Source organism: Perca fluviatilis, chromosome 17, assembly GCF_010015445.1.
Source record: "Perca fluviatilis chromosome 17, GENO_Pfluv_1.0, whole genome shotgun sequence".
Lineage (NCBI taxonomy): Eukaryota > Metazoa > Chordata > Actinopteri > Perciformes > Percidae > Perca > Perca fluviatilis.
This window is the reverse complement of record NC_053128.1, coordinates 30,900,719-30,919,615: the sequence shown is the minus strand read 5'-3', so window position 1 is coordinate 30,919,615 and position 18,897 is coordinate 30,900,719. Positions and strand designations below refer to the sequence as shown.

At 41.2% G+C, this 18,897-nt stretch overlaps 1 protein-coding gene across 2 annotated transcripts in view; it reads left to right on the top strand.

The window, feature by feature from the left end:
- Positions 1-18,897, top strand: part of LOC120545655 (unconventional myosin-XVIIIb-like) — a 100,301-nt gene that overhangs the window by 29,043 nt on the left and 52,361 nt on the right. For both annotated transcript variants that reach the window (XM_039780194.1, XM_039780193.1), the window contains exons 15-22: positions 6,931-7,123; positions 8,275-8,355; positions 10,163-10,283; positions 10,919-11,066; positions 14,058-14,241; positions 15,963-16,113; positions 16,970-17,079; positions 17,188-17,253. In XM_039780194.1, coding sequence (XP_039636128.1) covers positions 6,931-7,123; positions 8,275-8,355; positions 10,163-10,283; positions 10,919-11,066; positions 14,058-14,241; positions 15,963-16,113; positions 16,970-17,079; positions 17,188-17,253 — 1,054 coding nt within the window. The remainder of the gene's footprint in view (positions 1-6,930; positions 7,124-8,274; positions 8,356-10,162; positions 10,284-10,918; positions 11,067-14,057; positions 14,242-15,962; positions 16,114-16,969; positions 17,080-17,187; positions 17,254-18,897) is intronic.

The following is an 18,897-nucleotide window of genomic DNA, read 5'->3' as shown; positions in this document are numbered from 1 at the left end:
GACTGTTAATATTACTTAATATTACTAATAATATACACGCATTGTCACACCATACACTGTTAATATTACTTCATATTACTAATAATATACACGCTACGGTCACGCCATAGACTGTTAATATTACTTAATATTACTAATAATATACACGCTACGGTCACGCCATAGACTGTTAATATTACTTAATATTACTAATAATATACACGCTATGGTCACACCATAGACTGTTAATATTACTTAATATTACTAATAATATACACGCTACGGTCACACCATAGACTGTTAATATTACTTAATATTACTAATAATATACACGCTACGGTCACACCATAGACTGTTAATATTACTTAATATTACTAATAATATACACGCTACGGTCACACCATAGACTGTTAATATTATTTAATATTACTAATAATATACACGCTACGGTCACACCATAGACTGTTAATATTACTTAATATTACTAATAATATACACGCTACAGTCACACCATAGACTGTTAATATTATTTAATATTACTAATAATATACACGCTACGGTCACACCATAGACTGTTAATATTACTTAATATTACTAATAATATACATGCTCCGGTCACACCATAGACTGTTAATATTACTTAATATTACTAATAATATACACGCTACGGTCACACCATAGACTGTTAATATTACTTAATATTACTAATAATATACACGCTACGGTCACACCATAGACTGTTAATATTACTTAATATTACTAATAATATACACGCTACGGTCACACCATAGACTGTTAATATTACTAATAATATACACGCTACGGTCACACCATAGACTGTTAATATTACATAATATTACTAATAATATACACGCTACGGTCAAACCATAGACTGTTAATATTACTTAATATTACTAATAATATACACGCTACGGTCACACCATAGACTGTTAATATTACTTAATATTACTAATAATATAACGCTTCTCAACCATAGCTGTTAATTTCTTAATATTACTAATAATAACATGTTCCGTCACACCATAGACTGTTAATATTACTTAATATTACTAATAATATACGCCACGGTCACACCATAGCTGTTAATATTACTTAATATTACTAATAATATACAAGCTACGGTCACACCATAGACTGTTAATATTACTTAATATTACTAATAATATACACGCTACGTCACACCATAGCTGTTAATATTACTTAATATTACTAATAATATACACGCTTGGCCACACCATAGATGTTAATATTACTTAATATTACTAATAATACAGCTACGGTCACACCATAGACTGTTAATATTACTTAATATTACTAATAATATACACCTACGGTCACACCATAGACTGTTAATATTACTTAATATTACTAATAATATACACGCCACGGTCACACCATAGACTGTTAATATTACTAATAATACACGCCACGGTCACACCATAACTGTTAATATTACTTAATACTAATAATACTACGGTCAAACCATAGCTGTTAATATTACTTAATATTACTAATAAATACGCTACGGTCACACCATAGACTGTTAATATTACTTAATATTACTAATAATATACTCACGGTCACATATGTTAATATTATTATATTACTAATAATATACACCCTACGGTCACACCATAGACTGTTAATATTACTTAATATTACTAATAATATAATACAGGTACACCATACTGTTATATTATTAATATTATAATAATATACACTAAGGTCACACCATATTTATTATTAATATTATAATAATATACAGCCGGTACACCATAATGTTAATATTATTAAATTATTATAATAACACATACCATAATTTAATATATAATAATAAAACATAACGGTCACACCTAGTTTTATTATTATTATATTATACTCCATATTTAATATTATTATTACTAATAATATACTACACGGTCACACCATAGCTGAATATTAAATAATAAACACGCTACGTACACCATTGTTAATATTACTAAATATCTATACCATCTTTATATTATTATATAATATTCTATGGTCAAACCATAGACTGTTAATATTATTTAATATTACTAATAATATACAGTCTATGGTTGACACGGACACAGCTCATAATCTAACTGGTGTGATGGGACTTATTCTCGTTTATGTCTTGGCTTTTGGGGGAGAGAGAGAGAGAGACTACTGGATGTTAATGTGGAACATGTTTCCCTGTTTATGTGCTTTAGCAATACTGTATGTCAATATGGTCATGCTAATAAAGCTTCTTTGAATTGAATTGAGAGAGAGGGGATGACAGGCAGTAGAGGGGTCAGATTAGAACCTGGGCCGCTGCCCAGGTCTAAGCTTACATGGGGCGCACACTCTACCGCACTGGTTCTCAAATAGGGGTATGTGTACCTCTAGGGGTACTCTGGAGGACTGTAGGGGGTACATGTCCCCCTAGGGTTACTTTGGAGGACTGCAGGGGGTACGTGTCCCCCTAGGGTTACTTTGGAGGACTGCAGGGGGTACGTGTCCCCCTAGGGTTACTTTGGAGGACTGCAGGGAGTACGTATCCCCCTAGGGTTACTTTGGAGGAATGCAGGGAGTACGTGTCCCCCTAGGGTTACTTTGGAGGACTGCAGGGGTACGTGTCCCCCTAGGGGTACTCTGGAGGACTGCAGGGGGTACGTGTCCCCCTAGGGGTACTTTGGAGGACTGCAGGGGATACGTGTCCCCCTAGGGTTACTTTGGAGGACTGCAGGGAGTATGGTCCCCCCTAGGATTACTTTGGAGGACTGCAGGGACATGTCCCCCCTAGGGTTACTTTGGAGGACTGTAGGAGTACTTGGTCCCCTAGGGTACTCTGGAGGACTGCAGGATGTACGTGTCCCTCCTAGGGGTACTTTGGAGGACTGCAGGGTGCACTGTCCCCCTAGGGGGGTACTTTGGAGGACTGCAGGGGGTACGTGTCCTCCTAGGGGTACTTTGGAGGACTGCAGGGGATACGTGTCCCCCTAGGGTTACTTTGGAGGACTGCAGGGAGTACATGTCCCCCTAGGGGTACTCTGGAGGACTGCAGGGGATACGTGTCCCCCTAGGGTTACTTTGGAGGACTGCAGGGAGTACATGTCCCCCTAGGATTACTTTGGAGGACTGCAGGGGATACGTGTCCCCCTAGGGTTACTTTGGAGGACTGCAGGGAGTACTTGTCCCCCCTAGGGGTACTCTGGAGGACTGCAGGATGTACTTGTCCTCCTAGGGGTACTTTGGAGGACTGCAGGGTGTACGTGTCCTCCTAGGGGCACTTTGGAGGACTGCAGGGTGTACGTGTCCTCCTAGGGGTACTTTGGAGGACTGCAGGGGATACGTGTCCCCCTAGGGTTACTTTGGAGGACTGCAGGGAGTACATGTCCCCCTAGGGGTACTCTGGAGGACTGCAGGGGGTACATGTCCCCCTAGGGTTACTCTGGAGGACTGCGGGGGGTACGTGTCCCCCTAGGGTTACTTTGGAGGACTGCAGGGAGTACATGTCCCCCTAGGGGTACTCTGGAGGAGCGTTGAGGACTGCAGGACTGTAGTTACTTCTACTGTCTTTTTTTTCACCAAGTTTGTCGCTTTTTTCGAAGTTTTTCTGATCGTTTTTGAAGTTTGTCACCTTTTCTTGTCGTTTTGTCGTTTGTTTTGACCTATTCTCGCCTTTCTTCCTCACTTTTTTCAACTGTTTTTGTCCCTTATTTCAAAGTTTTATTATTATTATTTGAATTTTTTGTCACTTTTGTCGCTCTAGTGTTGCCTTCCTTCTTTCTACTGTGTGTTTCCAAGGTTTTGTCATTTAAAAAAATGTTTTGTCACCTTTTTCTCATCAGCATCTAAATGTGTTCCAGGTCCAAGGCTGTTGTTTAGTAAATCTAGCGCTGACATCGCTGTATTCTTCCTCTTTATAGAGACTGGTTAGGGGGTACTAGCCTCGTGAGACCGTCCTGTTTGGCGAGCTCCAGTTTTCCACTCGCAGATCAGTGTTGCATCTTGAGATAGAGAAAATTTTGAGCCGTTCGCCAAACGACCGACCAATCAGAGCTGGTTTTGAGGCGGGTTTAGGTGTGACGCAACGAGAAGCGACTGTTCGGTCTAAACAACGTGGCGGCTTCCACGGATGAGATGAGCGTAGCTATCGCAGCAAGTTTTATCTGAATTAGAAAGTATTCCTTCATTGAAAGAAGAGCCAAAAAAAAAACAGCACTGGAGGCTTTTCTCGGAGGAATAGATGTTTCTGCTCTTCTCCCGACTGGTTCCGGCAAGACTTTGATCTGATTGGTTGATTTGGCCCATCTATCACCAACTATAGGTGGTGATAGACAGATGGTTTATCCAATCAGCTAACCAGGATTTTCGCCCCTTCCCAAAATTTCTCCAACGGAAAGTTCCCAGATGGATATAAGCCGAGCAAATGAGAAGCGATCCATCTGGTGGAGTCAGGTTAAGGGGGTACATGGCTTAAAAACAACTGTTCAAAGGGGGAACATTATTGAAAAATGTTTGAGAACTGGTCTACTGGGTGAGTTAGCTAGCCCCAAACACGTTGTTCATGTCTTAAAAAAGTTTATTTTTTTAAACAATTCCAAATTGTCAACATTGGTGGTGATGGTGCAGTGCATATGTCACATGCCTTTGGTGTGGGAGGTCTGGGTTCGATTCCCACTGCGATACATCCACCAATGTGTCCCTGAGCAAGACACTTAACCCCTAGTTGCTCCAGAGGGGTGCAACCTCTCACATACAGTACAGGCCAAAAGTTTGGACACACCTTCTCATTCAATGTGTTTCTTTCTTTTCATGACTATTTACATTGTAGATTCTCACTGAAGGCATCAAAACTATGAATGAACACATATGGAATTATGTACTTAACAAAAAAGTGTGAAATAACTGAAAACATGTCTTATATTTTAGATTCTTCAAAGTAGCCACCCTTTGCTTTTTTTGATAACTCTGCAAACCCTTGGTGTTCTCTCAATGAGCTTCATGAGGTAGTCACCTGAAATGGTTTTTCCTTCACAGGTGTGCTTTGTCAGGGTTAATTAGTGGAATTATTTCCCTTATTAATAAAAAAAGCAAAGGGTGGCTACTTTGAAGAATCTAAAATATAAGACATGTTTTCAGTTATTTCACACTTTTTTGTTCATTCATAGTTTTGATGCCTTCAGTGAGAATCTACAATGTAAATAGTCATGAAAATAAAAAGGAAACACATTGAATGAGAAGGTGTGTCCAAACTTTTGGCCTGTACTGTATATAGCAGTTGTAAGTCGCTTTGGATAAAAGCGTCGGCTAAATGACATGTAATGTAGCCTAATGTGATGAGTCAGACAGTCTCTGGCTCTGTTATACTGCAATAGTCTCTCCCTCGTTCCGCCTAGCTACGCACCCCCCACTTTTTTTGGTCCATATGCAGTTAATGACCTGCATATTCCACAAAGCAGAGGAAGAGAATACCATGGCAGTATTATGAATAATTGGAGCTCAGAGGCAATTTTGTAATTTTCTCAATTTCTGATCCTCTGAATAAAAAACAGAAAATTGGAAAAGCAGTTTAAAGATTTTTAATTTGTCAAGGTGGATAAAAAATGGAAAAATTGGATATTTGAACCCATTTTTCTGTTTTTCCAAATGTCCGTTTGTGCTTATTGAACTGAGAAGCGTTACACTGAACGAAATGGTTTTACAACGAGAACTCTGTTTTGGCCACATGTCCCTCAGAGTCCGGTGTGCCATCATGTGGATCTGTGTTGTTGACTTCTTGGAGACGAGAATTTGTTTTCCTGATTTTGTTTTCGACTCATTTCAGCCACCTGTCGTTTAGTTTGCCAAGTAGTGATGATGTGGGGGCGGTGGCACGAAAAACACTCCATACATAGACTGTACACACATCAGATACACATGCCTGTATAATGTGCATTAACATGAGCTGTGTGTGTGTGTGGTTGTGTGTGTGTGTGTGTGTGGTGTGGGTGCTGTGTTTGTGTCCATGCGTGCGTGTGTGTGCTGTGTGTGTATCTATGTGTGCGTGTGTGTGCTGTGCTTATGTGTGTGTGTGTGTGTGTGCGCTGTGTGCCTGTGCGTGTGTATGTGGTTGTATGTGTGCTGTGTGTGTATTTGTGTGTGTGTGTGTGTGTGTATATGTCTGTGTGTGTGTATCTGTGTGCGTGTGTGTGTGTGTGTGTATATCTATGTGTGTGTGTGTGTGTGTGTGCGTGCCTGTGTGTGTGCGTGGTGTGCGTGTGTATCTCTGTGTGTATCTATGTATGTGTGTATATCTGTGTGTGTGTGCGTGTGTGTGTGTGTGTGTGTGTGTATATCTATGTGTGTGTGTGTGTGTGTGTGTGTGTGTGTGTATATCTCTGTGTGTGTGTGTGTATCTATGTGTGTGTGTATCTATGTGTGTATGTGTTTGTGTGTGTATCTATGTGTGTGTGTATGTGTGTATATCTGTGTGTGTGTGTGTATCTATGTATATGTGTGTATATGTGTGTGTGTGTGTGTATGTGTGTATATCTGTATGTGTGTATATCTGTGTGTGTGTGTATCTGTGTATATGTGTGTGTGTGTGTGTATGTGTGTATATCTGTGTGTGTGTGTGTGTGTGTGTGTTGTGTGTGTGCGTCGTGTATCTATGTGTGTGTGTATCTATGTGTGTGTGTGTGTTTGTATATCTGTGTGTGTATGTGTGTGTGTGTATATCTGTGTGTGCGTGTATGTGTGTATATCTGTGTGTGTGTGTGTGTGTGTGTGTTTGTGTATATCTATGTGTGTGTATGTGTGTGTGTGTATATCTGTGTGTGCGTGTATGTGTGTATATCTGTGTGTGTGTGTGTGTGTGTGTGTGTGTATGTGTGTATATCTGTGTGTGTGTGTGTGTGTGTGTGTGTGTGTGTTGTGTGTGTGTGCGTGCGTGTTGTCCAGGGCTCTGAGCGGCCAGCAGCTGACGTTAGCCTCGGTGATGGTGGTGGACACACCGGGCCTCAGGAACCCGAGACACTCGGCAGAGGAGCGAGCGGCCAGCTGGCCCGAACTCTGTCACAACTACCTGCAGGAGAGGCTGCTGGAGCACTACCACACACACACCTTCACACACACACTGGACAGATACACACAGGTAACCAGGAGTCCACATGCACAGACGGGTAAGGGGTGGGAATCACAGGGTACCTCATGATACGATGCGATACATGGCTCACGATGCCAATAATATCAAGACATATATATATATATATATATATATATATATATATATATATAAAGATATATTGCTGGACAATCATATAATGATACATCACGATATCGGTCTAACTATGAACATGACTATGACCATGCAACGTTAGGTTTTTCTGGGTCTAAAATCAAAACCTTTGGTAGTCTTTTTCAATGTTTTTGTCACTTTTTTCCAATTTCTTTGTCACCTTTTTCGATGTTTTTGTCGATTTTATTTCAACCTCGTTTCATAATTTTTTTTCAAATACTATAAAATTGAATTAAACACCCAAATTCAATGAAAGTAGTGAACTGATAATTTATTTAACTTGTGAAGCGCGTTGTATGGGACCATCTATATTTTAAATTTTTTTGACAATTTGGTTGAAAGTAACCCAAACTTCGGACTTTTTGAAAACGGATTAAATTTGACCCGAGGACGACAGCAAACGTGTCTTGGAGGCAGGGTTCAAAGTTAACTTTTTCGTTCATTAGCCAAATGGCTAGTGAATATTCAAATTTTACGAGCCACTTAATAGATTACCATTGTTTTTTGGCTGGTTAATGAAGCAAATCTACTAGCCAATTGGATATTTTACCAGCATTTGACTGGTAAATGGTGCTAATTTTGAACCCTGCTTGGGGGCATCTGTTATTTTTCTCAAATTGCTGTCTGCCATCCCGCTGAAAAACCTCTTCTTCTTCGGCTAGTTAACTTACGTTCAAGTTCCCCTCTTTCATGTGTTGAGCGCCACTTCCAGGAGCCATGAAGTAGCCACGCTGGGAGCAGAGAAAGCCTCATTCCATTCATAAAGTTATCCATATTTGGCGCCAGCGTATCCATTCTCGTATTGCACGAAGGACAACGATATATTGCCATTTATTTTGTCCCTCCCCTGCTGATTAATGGTTGAAATTATGGAATTTTTTTTGTCCACTTTGGGGCTCATTACACGAAATTGTTATTAGACTTTTCCTTCATTTATTTTCTGATATTCGGTCGGTTTCAGTGTAAACCGGTTGACCCTGTCTGACATGTTGTGTTGTGTGTAACAGGAGAAGATCCCAGCCGAGCTGGAGTGTCCCGAGAACAGTCCAGCGGAGGTGGTGTCTGCCATCGACCAGCCGCCTCCACAGGTACACAACTCACACTTTATTACACATCTACAGCACATCTACACAGGTACACAACTCAGACTTTATTACACCTTTATTACACATCTCCACAGGTACACAACTCAGACTTTATTACACCTTTATTACACATCTCCACAGGTACACAACTCACACTTTATTACACCTTTATTACACATCTCCACAGGTACACAACTCAGACTTTATTACACATCTACAGCACATCTCCACAGGTACACAACTCACACTTTATTACACCTTTATTACACATCTCCACAGGTACACAACTCAGACTTTATTACACATCTACGGCACATCTACACAGGTACACAACTCAGACTTTATTACACCTTTATTACACATCTCCACAGGTACACAACTCACACTTTATTACACCTTTATTACACATCTCCACAGGTACACAACTCAGACTTTATTACACATCTACAGCACATCTACACAGGTACACAACTCAGACTTTATTACACCTTTATTACACATCTACAGCCGCCTCCGCAGGTACACAACTCACACTTTATTACACATCTACGGCACATCTACACAGGTACACAACTCAGACTTTATTACACATCTACAGCACATCTACACAGGTACACAACTCAGACTTTATTACACATCTACAGCACATCTACACAGGTACACAACTCACACTTTATTACACATCTACAGCACATCTACACAGGTACACAACTCACACTTTATTACACATCTACAGCCGCCTCCGCAGGTACACAACTCAGACTTTATTACACCTTTATTACACATCTACAGCACATCTACACAGGTACACAACTCACACTTTATTACACCTTTATTACACATCTACAGCACATCTACACAGGTACACAACTCACACTTTATTACACCTTTATTACACATCTACACAGGTACACAACTCAGACTTTATTACACATCTACAGCCGCCTCCACAGGTACACAACTCAGACTTTATTATACCTTTAGTACACATCTACAGCACATCTACATAGGTACACAACTCACACTTTATTACACCTTTATTACACATCTACAGCACATCTACACAGGTACACAACTCACACTTTATTACACCTTTATTACACATCTACAGCACATCTACACAGGTACACAACTCACACTTTATTACACCTTTATTACACATCTACACAGGTACACAACTCAAACTTTATTACACCTTTATTACACATCTACAGCACATCTACACAGGTACACAACTCAGACTTTATTACACATCTACAGCACATCTACACAGGTACACAACTCACACTTTATTACACATCTACAGCACATCTACACAGGTACACAACTCAGACTTTATTACACCTTTATTACACATCTCCACAGGTACACAACTCACACTTTATTACACCTACAGTAGTAGTACACACATCTACATACATGTGGAGACATGAATATGTTGAAAATGTTTCTCTGTGTCTTCTTTTCACTTCATCTGACCGAGCCAGAAATTCTCAGATTTTTTGTATCATTTATGCTTGAAAAACAGCAAAAGCTTAATTTTCTCTTTTCTGTTAATTATATTAAATTGTCTGTGTGTGTCTGTCTGTCTGTCTGTCTGTCTGTGTGGTTTTGTCTGTCTTTGTGTGTGTGTGTGTGTGTGTGTGTGTGTGTGTGTGTGTGTGTGTGCGCGCATGTGTGTCTCTGTGTCTGTCTCTGTCTGTCTGTGTGGTTCTGTCTGTCTTTGTGTGTGTGTGTGTGTGTGTGGTTCTGTCTGTCTGTCTGTGTGTGTGTGTGTGTGTGTGTGTGTGTGTGTGTGTGTGTATTTAAGGTCCGGGCAGCAGATAGTGACCCCAGAGGTCTGTTGTGGGTTCTGGATGAGGAGATGGTGACACCATCCTCCAATGAGAACAGCGTCCTGCAGAGAGTCTGCCAGTATTACAGCAACACAGGTACACACCTCCCTGTGTGTGTGTGTGTGTGTGTGTGTGTGTGTGTGTGTTACTGTGTGGGTGTGTGTGTGTGTTTGTGTGTTACTCTGTGCGTGCGTGTTACTCTGTGTGTGTTACTGTGTGTGTGTGTCTGCGTGTGTGTCTGTGTGTTACTGTGTGGGTGTGTGTGTGTGTCTGTGTGTTACTGTGTGTGTGTGTGTGTGTGTGTGTTTGTGTGTTACTCTGTGTGTGTGCGTGCGTGCGTGTTACTCTGTGTGTGTTACTGTGTGTGTGTGTGTGTGTGTGTGTGTGTGTCTGTGTGTCACTGTGTGGGTGTGTGTGTGTTACTGTGTGTGTGTGTGTGTGTGCATGTCTGTGTGTGTTACTCTGTGTGTGTGTGTGTTACTGTGTGTGTGCGTACGTGTCTGTGTGTGTTACTCTGTGTGTGTGTGTGTTACTGTGTGTGTGCGTACGTGTCTGTGTGTGTTACTCTGTGTGTGTGTTACTGTGTGTGTGTGTGTGTGCGTACGTTTTGTGTGTCTGTGTGTGTGTGTGTGTTACTGTGTTTGTGTGTGTGAGAATATGTGTGCGTGCGTGCATGTGTGTGCGTGTGTGACTGTACCCTGTGTTGACCCAGACTCTGTGTGTCCCTGCAGTGCGTGAGTGCGAGCAGCCGCTGCAGTGTGAGCTGAACCACCTGATGGGCTGCGACCCGGTCCGCTACGACCTGAGCGGATGGATCGGTCTGATCCAGAACAACCCGTCCGCTCTGAACGCCATCTGTGTGCTCCAGAACTCCACCATGTGAGTCCGTTCAAAGGCACATGGAGGTCATGTCTATGTCAACATCTTAAAGTGCCCATATTATGAAAAAAAAAAACCTTTTACAGGGATTTGGGGTGTTATTTTATGTCTCTGGTGCTTCCACATGCATACAAACTTAGAAAAAATCCATCCATGGTGTTTTGAGTGAGATACGGGCAGTGTTGGGAAAGTTCACTTTCTACATGAACTAGTTCAAAGTTCACTTCGCAAATTTTAAAATGAACTAGTTCACAGTCCTTCCAGAAAAACGCTGAGTTTTTTTGTGATTGTTGGGGGCAAAAATCCTTGATTATGCGGCACGTTTTCTTAAACAATGCGATGGAATATGCTATATGATATTTATGCAATTTTATGCGATGAAATTGCGGGAATTTGCTAAAATTGCAGTTTGATGAAAAAGAGAAAAAAAAGTGATTCCCCCCCCAACACCCTGCTTTTTTTAAACTTAATTTCCAAAAATAGTTTACAGATATTCAGTCACTGCAATAAGTAAACAAATAAGATACAAAAATATATACAAATAATATAATATTAAAGTAAAAATAAAAGTAATAGTCTAAACAGAGGGAAATAAAAGATACAAAAGACAGACTTTCAAAAATCGTTAATAATAATAATATAATAATATAATAATAATAATAATAATAATATAATAATAATAATAATAATATAACAATAATAATAATATAATTATATAATAATAATAATAATTATAATAATAATAATAATAATAATAATAATAATAATATAATAATAATAATAATAATAAAAAAATAATAATAATAATATAATAATAATAATATAGACAGCAGGAGCACTTAAACAAATAAATGTGAGTAGACATCAGATATTAAGATAGCTTTCTTATTGGATACCAACTTAAGAGACTCAAAGTCCATGTCAAATTCAACCTCCAACACCTGCATTACATTATGTCACTTCATAACGTTCCCATGGCAACAGGGGGAAATGGCTGCTCTTGTGTGAAGTAAACGCGACATTTTTCAACTTTCTGCTAAGATATATTACGGGACTTTTTTGCAACGAAAATGCGGGGATTATGAAATCATGCAAGCCCCACATTTTTTGCGCGGAAATCGGCAATTTATGCAGCGAAAGTGTGGCATTTTTGAAAAAATTTGGCCCCCGCATTAATATGCCGACTTTGGCTGATTATGCGTTGAATTATGCGATCGCATAATCGCGTTTTTCTGGAGGGACTGAGTTCAGTTCATAGTTCATACTTCAACATTTTGAACTAAGTTCACAGTTCCAAAAATGAACATAGCTCATAGTTCTTTTTTTTTCCATATGTTGCTTCAGTTCAACTTCAATTCAGGGTTTCTGAACGTAACCTGCCTTCAGTTTTCGGGTGAGCTGTTCAAAATCTGCACGGCTTTCTAGTAGCCGAGACGAGGTGGCGAACCGTAGCATGCTAGCTCGTAGCATGCTAGCTCGTTCTCAATGGCAAAGCACTGCTACAACACACACTAGTTCACCCTAATCTCCAAAAGAACTACTTCCATGTCCCTGTTCTGCAGGTATTCCACGCAAAGTGTGAAGTGCGCCCTCGTTTAGAAGAAGTCTCCCAGCTAATCCTGCCTTGTACTGGCTGAAGTTGGAAAAACAGCCTTTCTTTTACTGTCTATGGAAACAGCTAGCTAGCTAAGATAAGATCCTTCCCTAGCTACTGAGCATGTGCGAGTGCCAACAAAGATGATACAGATAAGATGCCTCACTCTGTAGCTAAAACAGAGAGCTCAACACAGGGTGAAAAGAGGAGCTCCAGCAATGTGCAGTACAACAAAAATATGGTGCTTTTTGAAAATTGAACCATGTAAACCTATTCTGATATAACCTCTAAATACAATTATGAACCTGAAAATGAGCAGAATATGGGCGCTTTAAGGTAGGCTCCTATATACTTTTGCTCTGGAAATCACAATTATATTTTAGACCCAGAGTTTAGCCTTTATTTGTTCACATTTAGGCAAATTGTCCCCATTAAATGTACCCAAATAATTCCTGTTTGCAATGTACCCATGGATGTACACAGGGTGCGATTTTCCCGGGGGGGGGGGGGATGCGTGGGGATGCGTGCTTAATAATTTTTTATCCCCATTTTTTATCATGAAATGAGTCAAGTTATTGGTTGCATTTGAAGCAGGAAGATTTACATCCAATCACAGTAATGATGTTAACACGTAAAATTAGACAACGCTGTCTGACGGCTCCAGCATTAGCTTAGCCCAGCACAGATCCTGCAGGTAACTGGTTCCAACTAGCCTACTGCTCCGAATTGTGACAAAAGTGACAAAATAACGCCAACATGTTCCTGTTTACATGTTGTGATTTTGCGGAATAGCGTAATGCAAAACCGTAACATGAGACACAGCCATCTTCTATCTGTAAACAAACCGGAACTATATTCTCAGACAGGCTTGCTGCGAGCATATCACTCCGCCCAAGTACTATATTCTTCCGCCTGAGAATATAGTTCCCGGTTTGTTTACTGGTTAGAAGAGGGCTGTGTCTCATGTTACGTTGTTTTTTGTACACGCTGTGACTCTACGAATAACAACATGTAAATAGGAACATGTTGGTGTTATTTTGTCACTTATTCGGAGCAGTAGGATTACTGGAACCATTCACCTGCCTGATCTGTGATGGGCTGATGCTGCTGGAGCCGTCAGACAGCCTTACAGCACGCACTGAGATGAGAAGGGTATGTATGGACTTGTCTTACTCTGGGGGTTACGGTGAATAAGCAAAATTCCCAATAAGTCGGCGTGTTCCTTTAAGACCAAGACCGGTCTCGAGTACTACAACACTGCCACCTGTCGCTTCACAACACAAACATGTAACAATAAAAACCATTCTAAAGTTGACATAAAATCGTCATGAAAACATAAGACGAAATCAACGAAAACGAAATGTTTGATGACGAGCTTCTCTCTTTGTCTTCCTCAGAGCGGAGGTGAAGAAGATGTTCAGCCCTAAGGTCCCCCTGCCCCCTCTGTGTCGAGGTCTGGGCGGTCTGGACGGCAGCAGCCAGCGCTCTCTGCAGAGAAACGGCACCATCAGGAAGACCTTCAGCGGAGGGATGGCCGCCATACGCAGACACTCCCAGTGCATTGCCGTCAAACTACAGGCAGTAAGTGATCCAGTACATGATAGGACTGGGACCTCAAAGACTTGAGACTCGATTTGGACTTCTAAAAAAATTACTTGGGAACATCTCTGCCAGATACAGTATTAGGGGACCACTAAGGTCTATATAAAAGAGACTTCAGATACAGTATTAGGGGACCACTAAGGTCTATATAAAAGAGACTTCAGATACAGTATTAGGGGACCACTAAGGTCTATATAAAAGAGACTTCAGATACAGTATTAGGGGACCACTAAGGTCTATATAAAAGAGACTTCAGATACAGTATTAGGGGACCACTAAGGTCTATATAAAAGAGACTTCAGATACAGTATTAGGGGACCACTAAGGTCTATATAAAAGAGACTTCAGATACAGTATTAGGGGACCACTAAGGTCTATATAAAAGAGACTTCAGATACAGTATTAGGGGACCACTAAGCAGGGCTCCAGACTGCGACCAAATGGTCGCATTTTGCGACCAAAATTTTAGAGTGTGCGACTAAATTTTACATCCGGTCGCACATGTGTGACCAGTAAATTTGCCCCCTTTTTAAAACGTTAAACGTGGAAATTTCGGTACCTGAGAGCGTGTAAGCACAAAGCTTATCTGTCCTCTCCTAATATATCCATGGTCCTCTCTGCATAGTGACAGAGAGCGGAGCTCCGGCACGCGCACACACACACACACGTGCAAAGGTGCGGACGAAGCAGACTCGTCGGCTCTGCAGTTTTGTTGAAGTCACAGTTAGTCACGGAAATGCCGATAAAGTGGTTGCAAGTGTGGTTAAATTTTTTCAAAACTTCACACAGACAGCGTTTGCTGCGATATTATATTAATATCGAGGCGAAAGAGGTCGCGGGGCTGTTGACGTTACACTTCCTCTGAGTCAAGCAGGCACAACGTTGGTTTATCTGCCCTGGGGACTGACTGACAGGCTGAAGGCAGCTTGATTTCTACAGCACCTCTCAGCAATAAGGCAATTCAAAGTGCTTTACATTAATTAAAGAGCAATTAAAAGCGGTCATGATGAAAATAAAACAGGCTAAAAAAGAATAATATAAATACAAGAATAAAAGTTACAGTGAGTAAGAAATTAATAATTATTCAATTCAAGGTTGTAGGGCAGGTTTGGGAGGAGAGAGGGAGGGGTTTATTATTATATAGTTTAGTAGCCTAAACAATGCATGTTTAATTTTAAGTTGAATTCATTGTAATTGTAGACTGGAGACTAGAGCTGGTATATTTTTTAAATATTTGTACTGTCATGACAGCGATGGTGCTGTAGGTTTACCTTCTATGTTGCATCTTCAAAAGTGCAAAATAAAATGTGAAACTAAATTTGAAACAGCACATTGTAATTTCTGCATCTATTATCAAAGTGTTTATTAGTAATAAATAGTGGAAATTAGTATAAATGTGAATATTTGGTTAGCATGTTGATTTACGGTGTGTGCCCCTAAATTTTGTGTTTGCGCCCCTAAAATTTTCAGTTGGGGGCCACTGTGCTCCTAGTGAAAAAAGTTAGTCTGGAGCCCTGCTGAGGTCTATATAAAAACATCCAAAAAGCACCATGTCATGGGACCTTTGAACACACTGCACACTGGCAGGGAGACATGGAGGCCCATGCCTGTACCTGTGTGAACCGATATCCTCCCCCCCCCCCGTACATGAGATACCTTATCTGAGAAGGTGTCTCTGGTCTCTGTCGCTGTCCCTGCAGGACGCTCTGGTGAACCTGATCCGCCGAGCCAGGCCGGTGTTCCTGCAGTGCGTGCTGGCGAAGACCGACGGCGGAGGTTTCGACGTGCCGGCGCTCCGAGTCCAGCTGCACGCCACGCAGATCCTGTCGGCCCTGCAGCTCCACCGCACAGGTCGGCACATTCACATTCACATTCACATCAGAATCAGAATCAGAATCAGAATATGAATATGCTTTATATAGGTTTTTGCATGTCTCCTTTCTGCTGTCCGTGTGTGTGTGTGTGTGTGTGTGTGTGTGTGTGTGTGTGTGTGTGTGTGTGTGTGTGTGTGTGTGTGTGACAGAAAGTTGTGTCAGATGTTTGTCGGCTGACCATACAGATGGTTTATGTTGTGTTGAATGTTAAAGATGATTCAAGAACATTTTCTGAGTGAACAGAAATGGGTCGAGTGTTGTGTTGAAATGTTGTTTATTTGTTATACACTTTCTTTTTTGTAATTTGTTCATATATATATATATATATATATAGTCTCTTAATTTTTTTAAACTTGCAGTTTCTGCAGATATAAAAAAAACGTTTAATCTCACGGAGCAACATATTTTTATCCACACCCTCTCTCTCTCTCTCTCTCTCTCTCTGTCTCTGTCTCTCTCTTTCTCTGTCTCTCTCTCTGTCTCTCTCTGTCTCTGTCTCTCTCTTTCTCTGTCTCTCTCTCTGTCTCTGTCTCTGTCTCTCTCTCTGTCTCTGTCTCTCTCTCTGTCCCTCTCTCTCTCTGTCTCTCTCTCTGTCTCTGTCTCTCTCTCTGTCCCTCCCTCTCTCTCTCTCTCTGTGTCTCTCTCTCTCTCTGTCTCTCTCTCTCTCTGTCCCTCTCTCTGTCTCTCTCTCTCTCTCTCTGTCTCTCTCTGTCCCTCTCTCTCTGTCTCTGTCTCTCTCTCTCTCTCTGTCCCTCTCTCTCTGTCTCTGTCTCTCTCTCTCTCTCTCTCTGTCTCTCTCTCTGTCCCTCTCTGTCTCTGTCCCTGTCTCCCAGGTTACCCAGAGCACATGTCTTTGAGTGACTTCAGGTGCCACTTCCAGGCGTTGTCTCCTCCGATTATGAAGCGTTACGCGTCGATGTTTGTCAGCCACGACGAGAGAAAGGTCAGCTCCCGGCAGCAGCTCCCCCCACCCCTCTCTCAGTCTCAGGTCCAGGTCTTCAGCTCAGGGATCACATCAATAAGTGGTCTTCCTCTCTGTGTGTCCCTGCAGGCCGTGGAGGAGTTACTGGCCGAGTTGGATCTGGATAAGAAGAGCATCGTCGTGGGCGCCAGCAGGGTGAGAACATACAGATGGTCCCACACTATTTTAGAGATGGTCCCATACCGATACCAGTATCGGTATCACCTCCGATACTGTCTAAAACGCTGCTATTGGTATCGGGAAGTACTGGAGTTTATGCACCGATCCGATACCACGTAATAAAGCCCTGAAGAAAATCTACGTTGAAGTAGTTTATTTAGGTTGTTTTCCCGTTATAACTGACTGACCTGCGGTAGCGCTCCTTCTTGCTCCTTCTCCATGGGTGCTCACAGGCGCACGTTCTTTAAAAAAAAAAAAGAAATTGTCAAAAATTGTTTGCATTTCAGAACTTTAGGAAATGGACAGCGTCCGACGCGAACACACGCGCCTATTAACTTGATAATAAAGCCGTAAAGTAGGCTTTCAACTCTCTCCGCTTCTCACAGATACAGAGAGGACTGGAGATGAGAAGTTTAACTGAGTTATGACATAACTGACATAACCAATCACACTGTGACAGACGCTCCACTCAGCCCCAAATGCAATGTTTAATTTTAAATGAATGTAGCCTACTGGCAGCCTGGCACACGTGGGTGCTCAGGACTTTCTGTATCGGCGCCTATGCCACCGGAGGTTAGAACCAAATGGGTCAAAATTTAAACTTTATTTTCAACGTTTTGGTCGTCTTTTTTTGAAACTTTTGTCGCTTCTGTCCCCGGATGATTTTGTAAATTTTTTTCTGCGCCTTTTAGACGTTTTTTGTGTTGTTTTTTTTTCCCACCCACGTTTTTGAAACTTTTTCAGACATTTTTTCAACGTTCTTTCATGAAAAAAAATATTTTTTAATGCTATAAAATTGAATAAAACATCAGAATTTAAAGAAAGTAGTGGGGGCTGATCATTTGTTTTACTTGTAAAGAGCGTTGTGCGGAAAATTTGGTATTTGGTTGAAAGAAACCCACTTTTCTGATAAAGATCTTTTTTTTCAAAATGGGTCAAATTTGACCCGAGGACATCACGGAGGTTAGAACGCCAGCACAAAGAAAGAGGACGGTAACGCGCTGCCATCCGGCCGAAAATGAGGGACATCTGGCGGAATTTCCAGCGGCACCGGAGCAATCGTCGGCGATATACGTAGACTACTTCTGGGCTAAATCTGGTGGTGTCGGATCGGTGCACAAACTCCAGTACTCGCTGTCACAAACCGACTCAATGCATGTGACAAAAGAGGGGAGACCAAACAGGTTAAAATGCCAATAAAGTGTTTATTGCAACATAAAGAAACTACTATTAACAAAAGAATCAAAACAGATGTGGAATCAGTGTTATCAGTAGTGTAAGCAGTGTATGTGTGAGTGAAAGATATGTAAGCAAATGACAACTGCAACAAAAGAAACAAACCAAACCCAAACCAGGAGATGTGGAACCTAGGAGCAGGAGAATGAAGAGACAGAACAATCAAACATGACTTGTATAAATAGTCGAGGCCTACCCAGGTGTCCACCAATCAAGTAACGAGCCCTCCCAAACAGCCAGCTCAGCCAATCAAGCCAAAGAAGCCAACAGCAGGCAGAAAAGGGAGGGTTCGTAACATACCATACCGATACCAGCATTTTAGGCGAATGGAATCAAACAGCTGACACATGAATCCAGCTGATGCGATGTGCTGCTGTGTCTCAG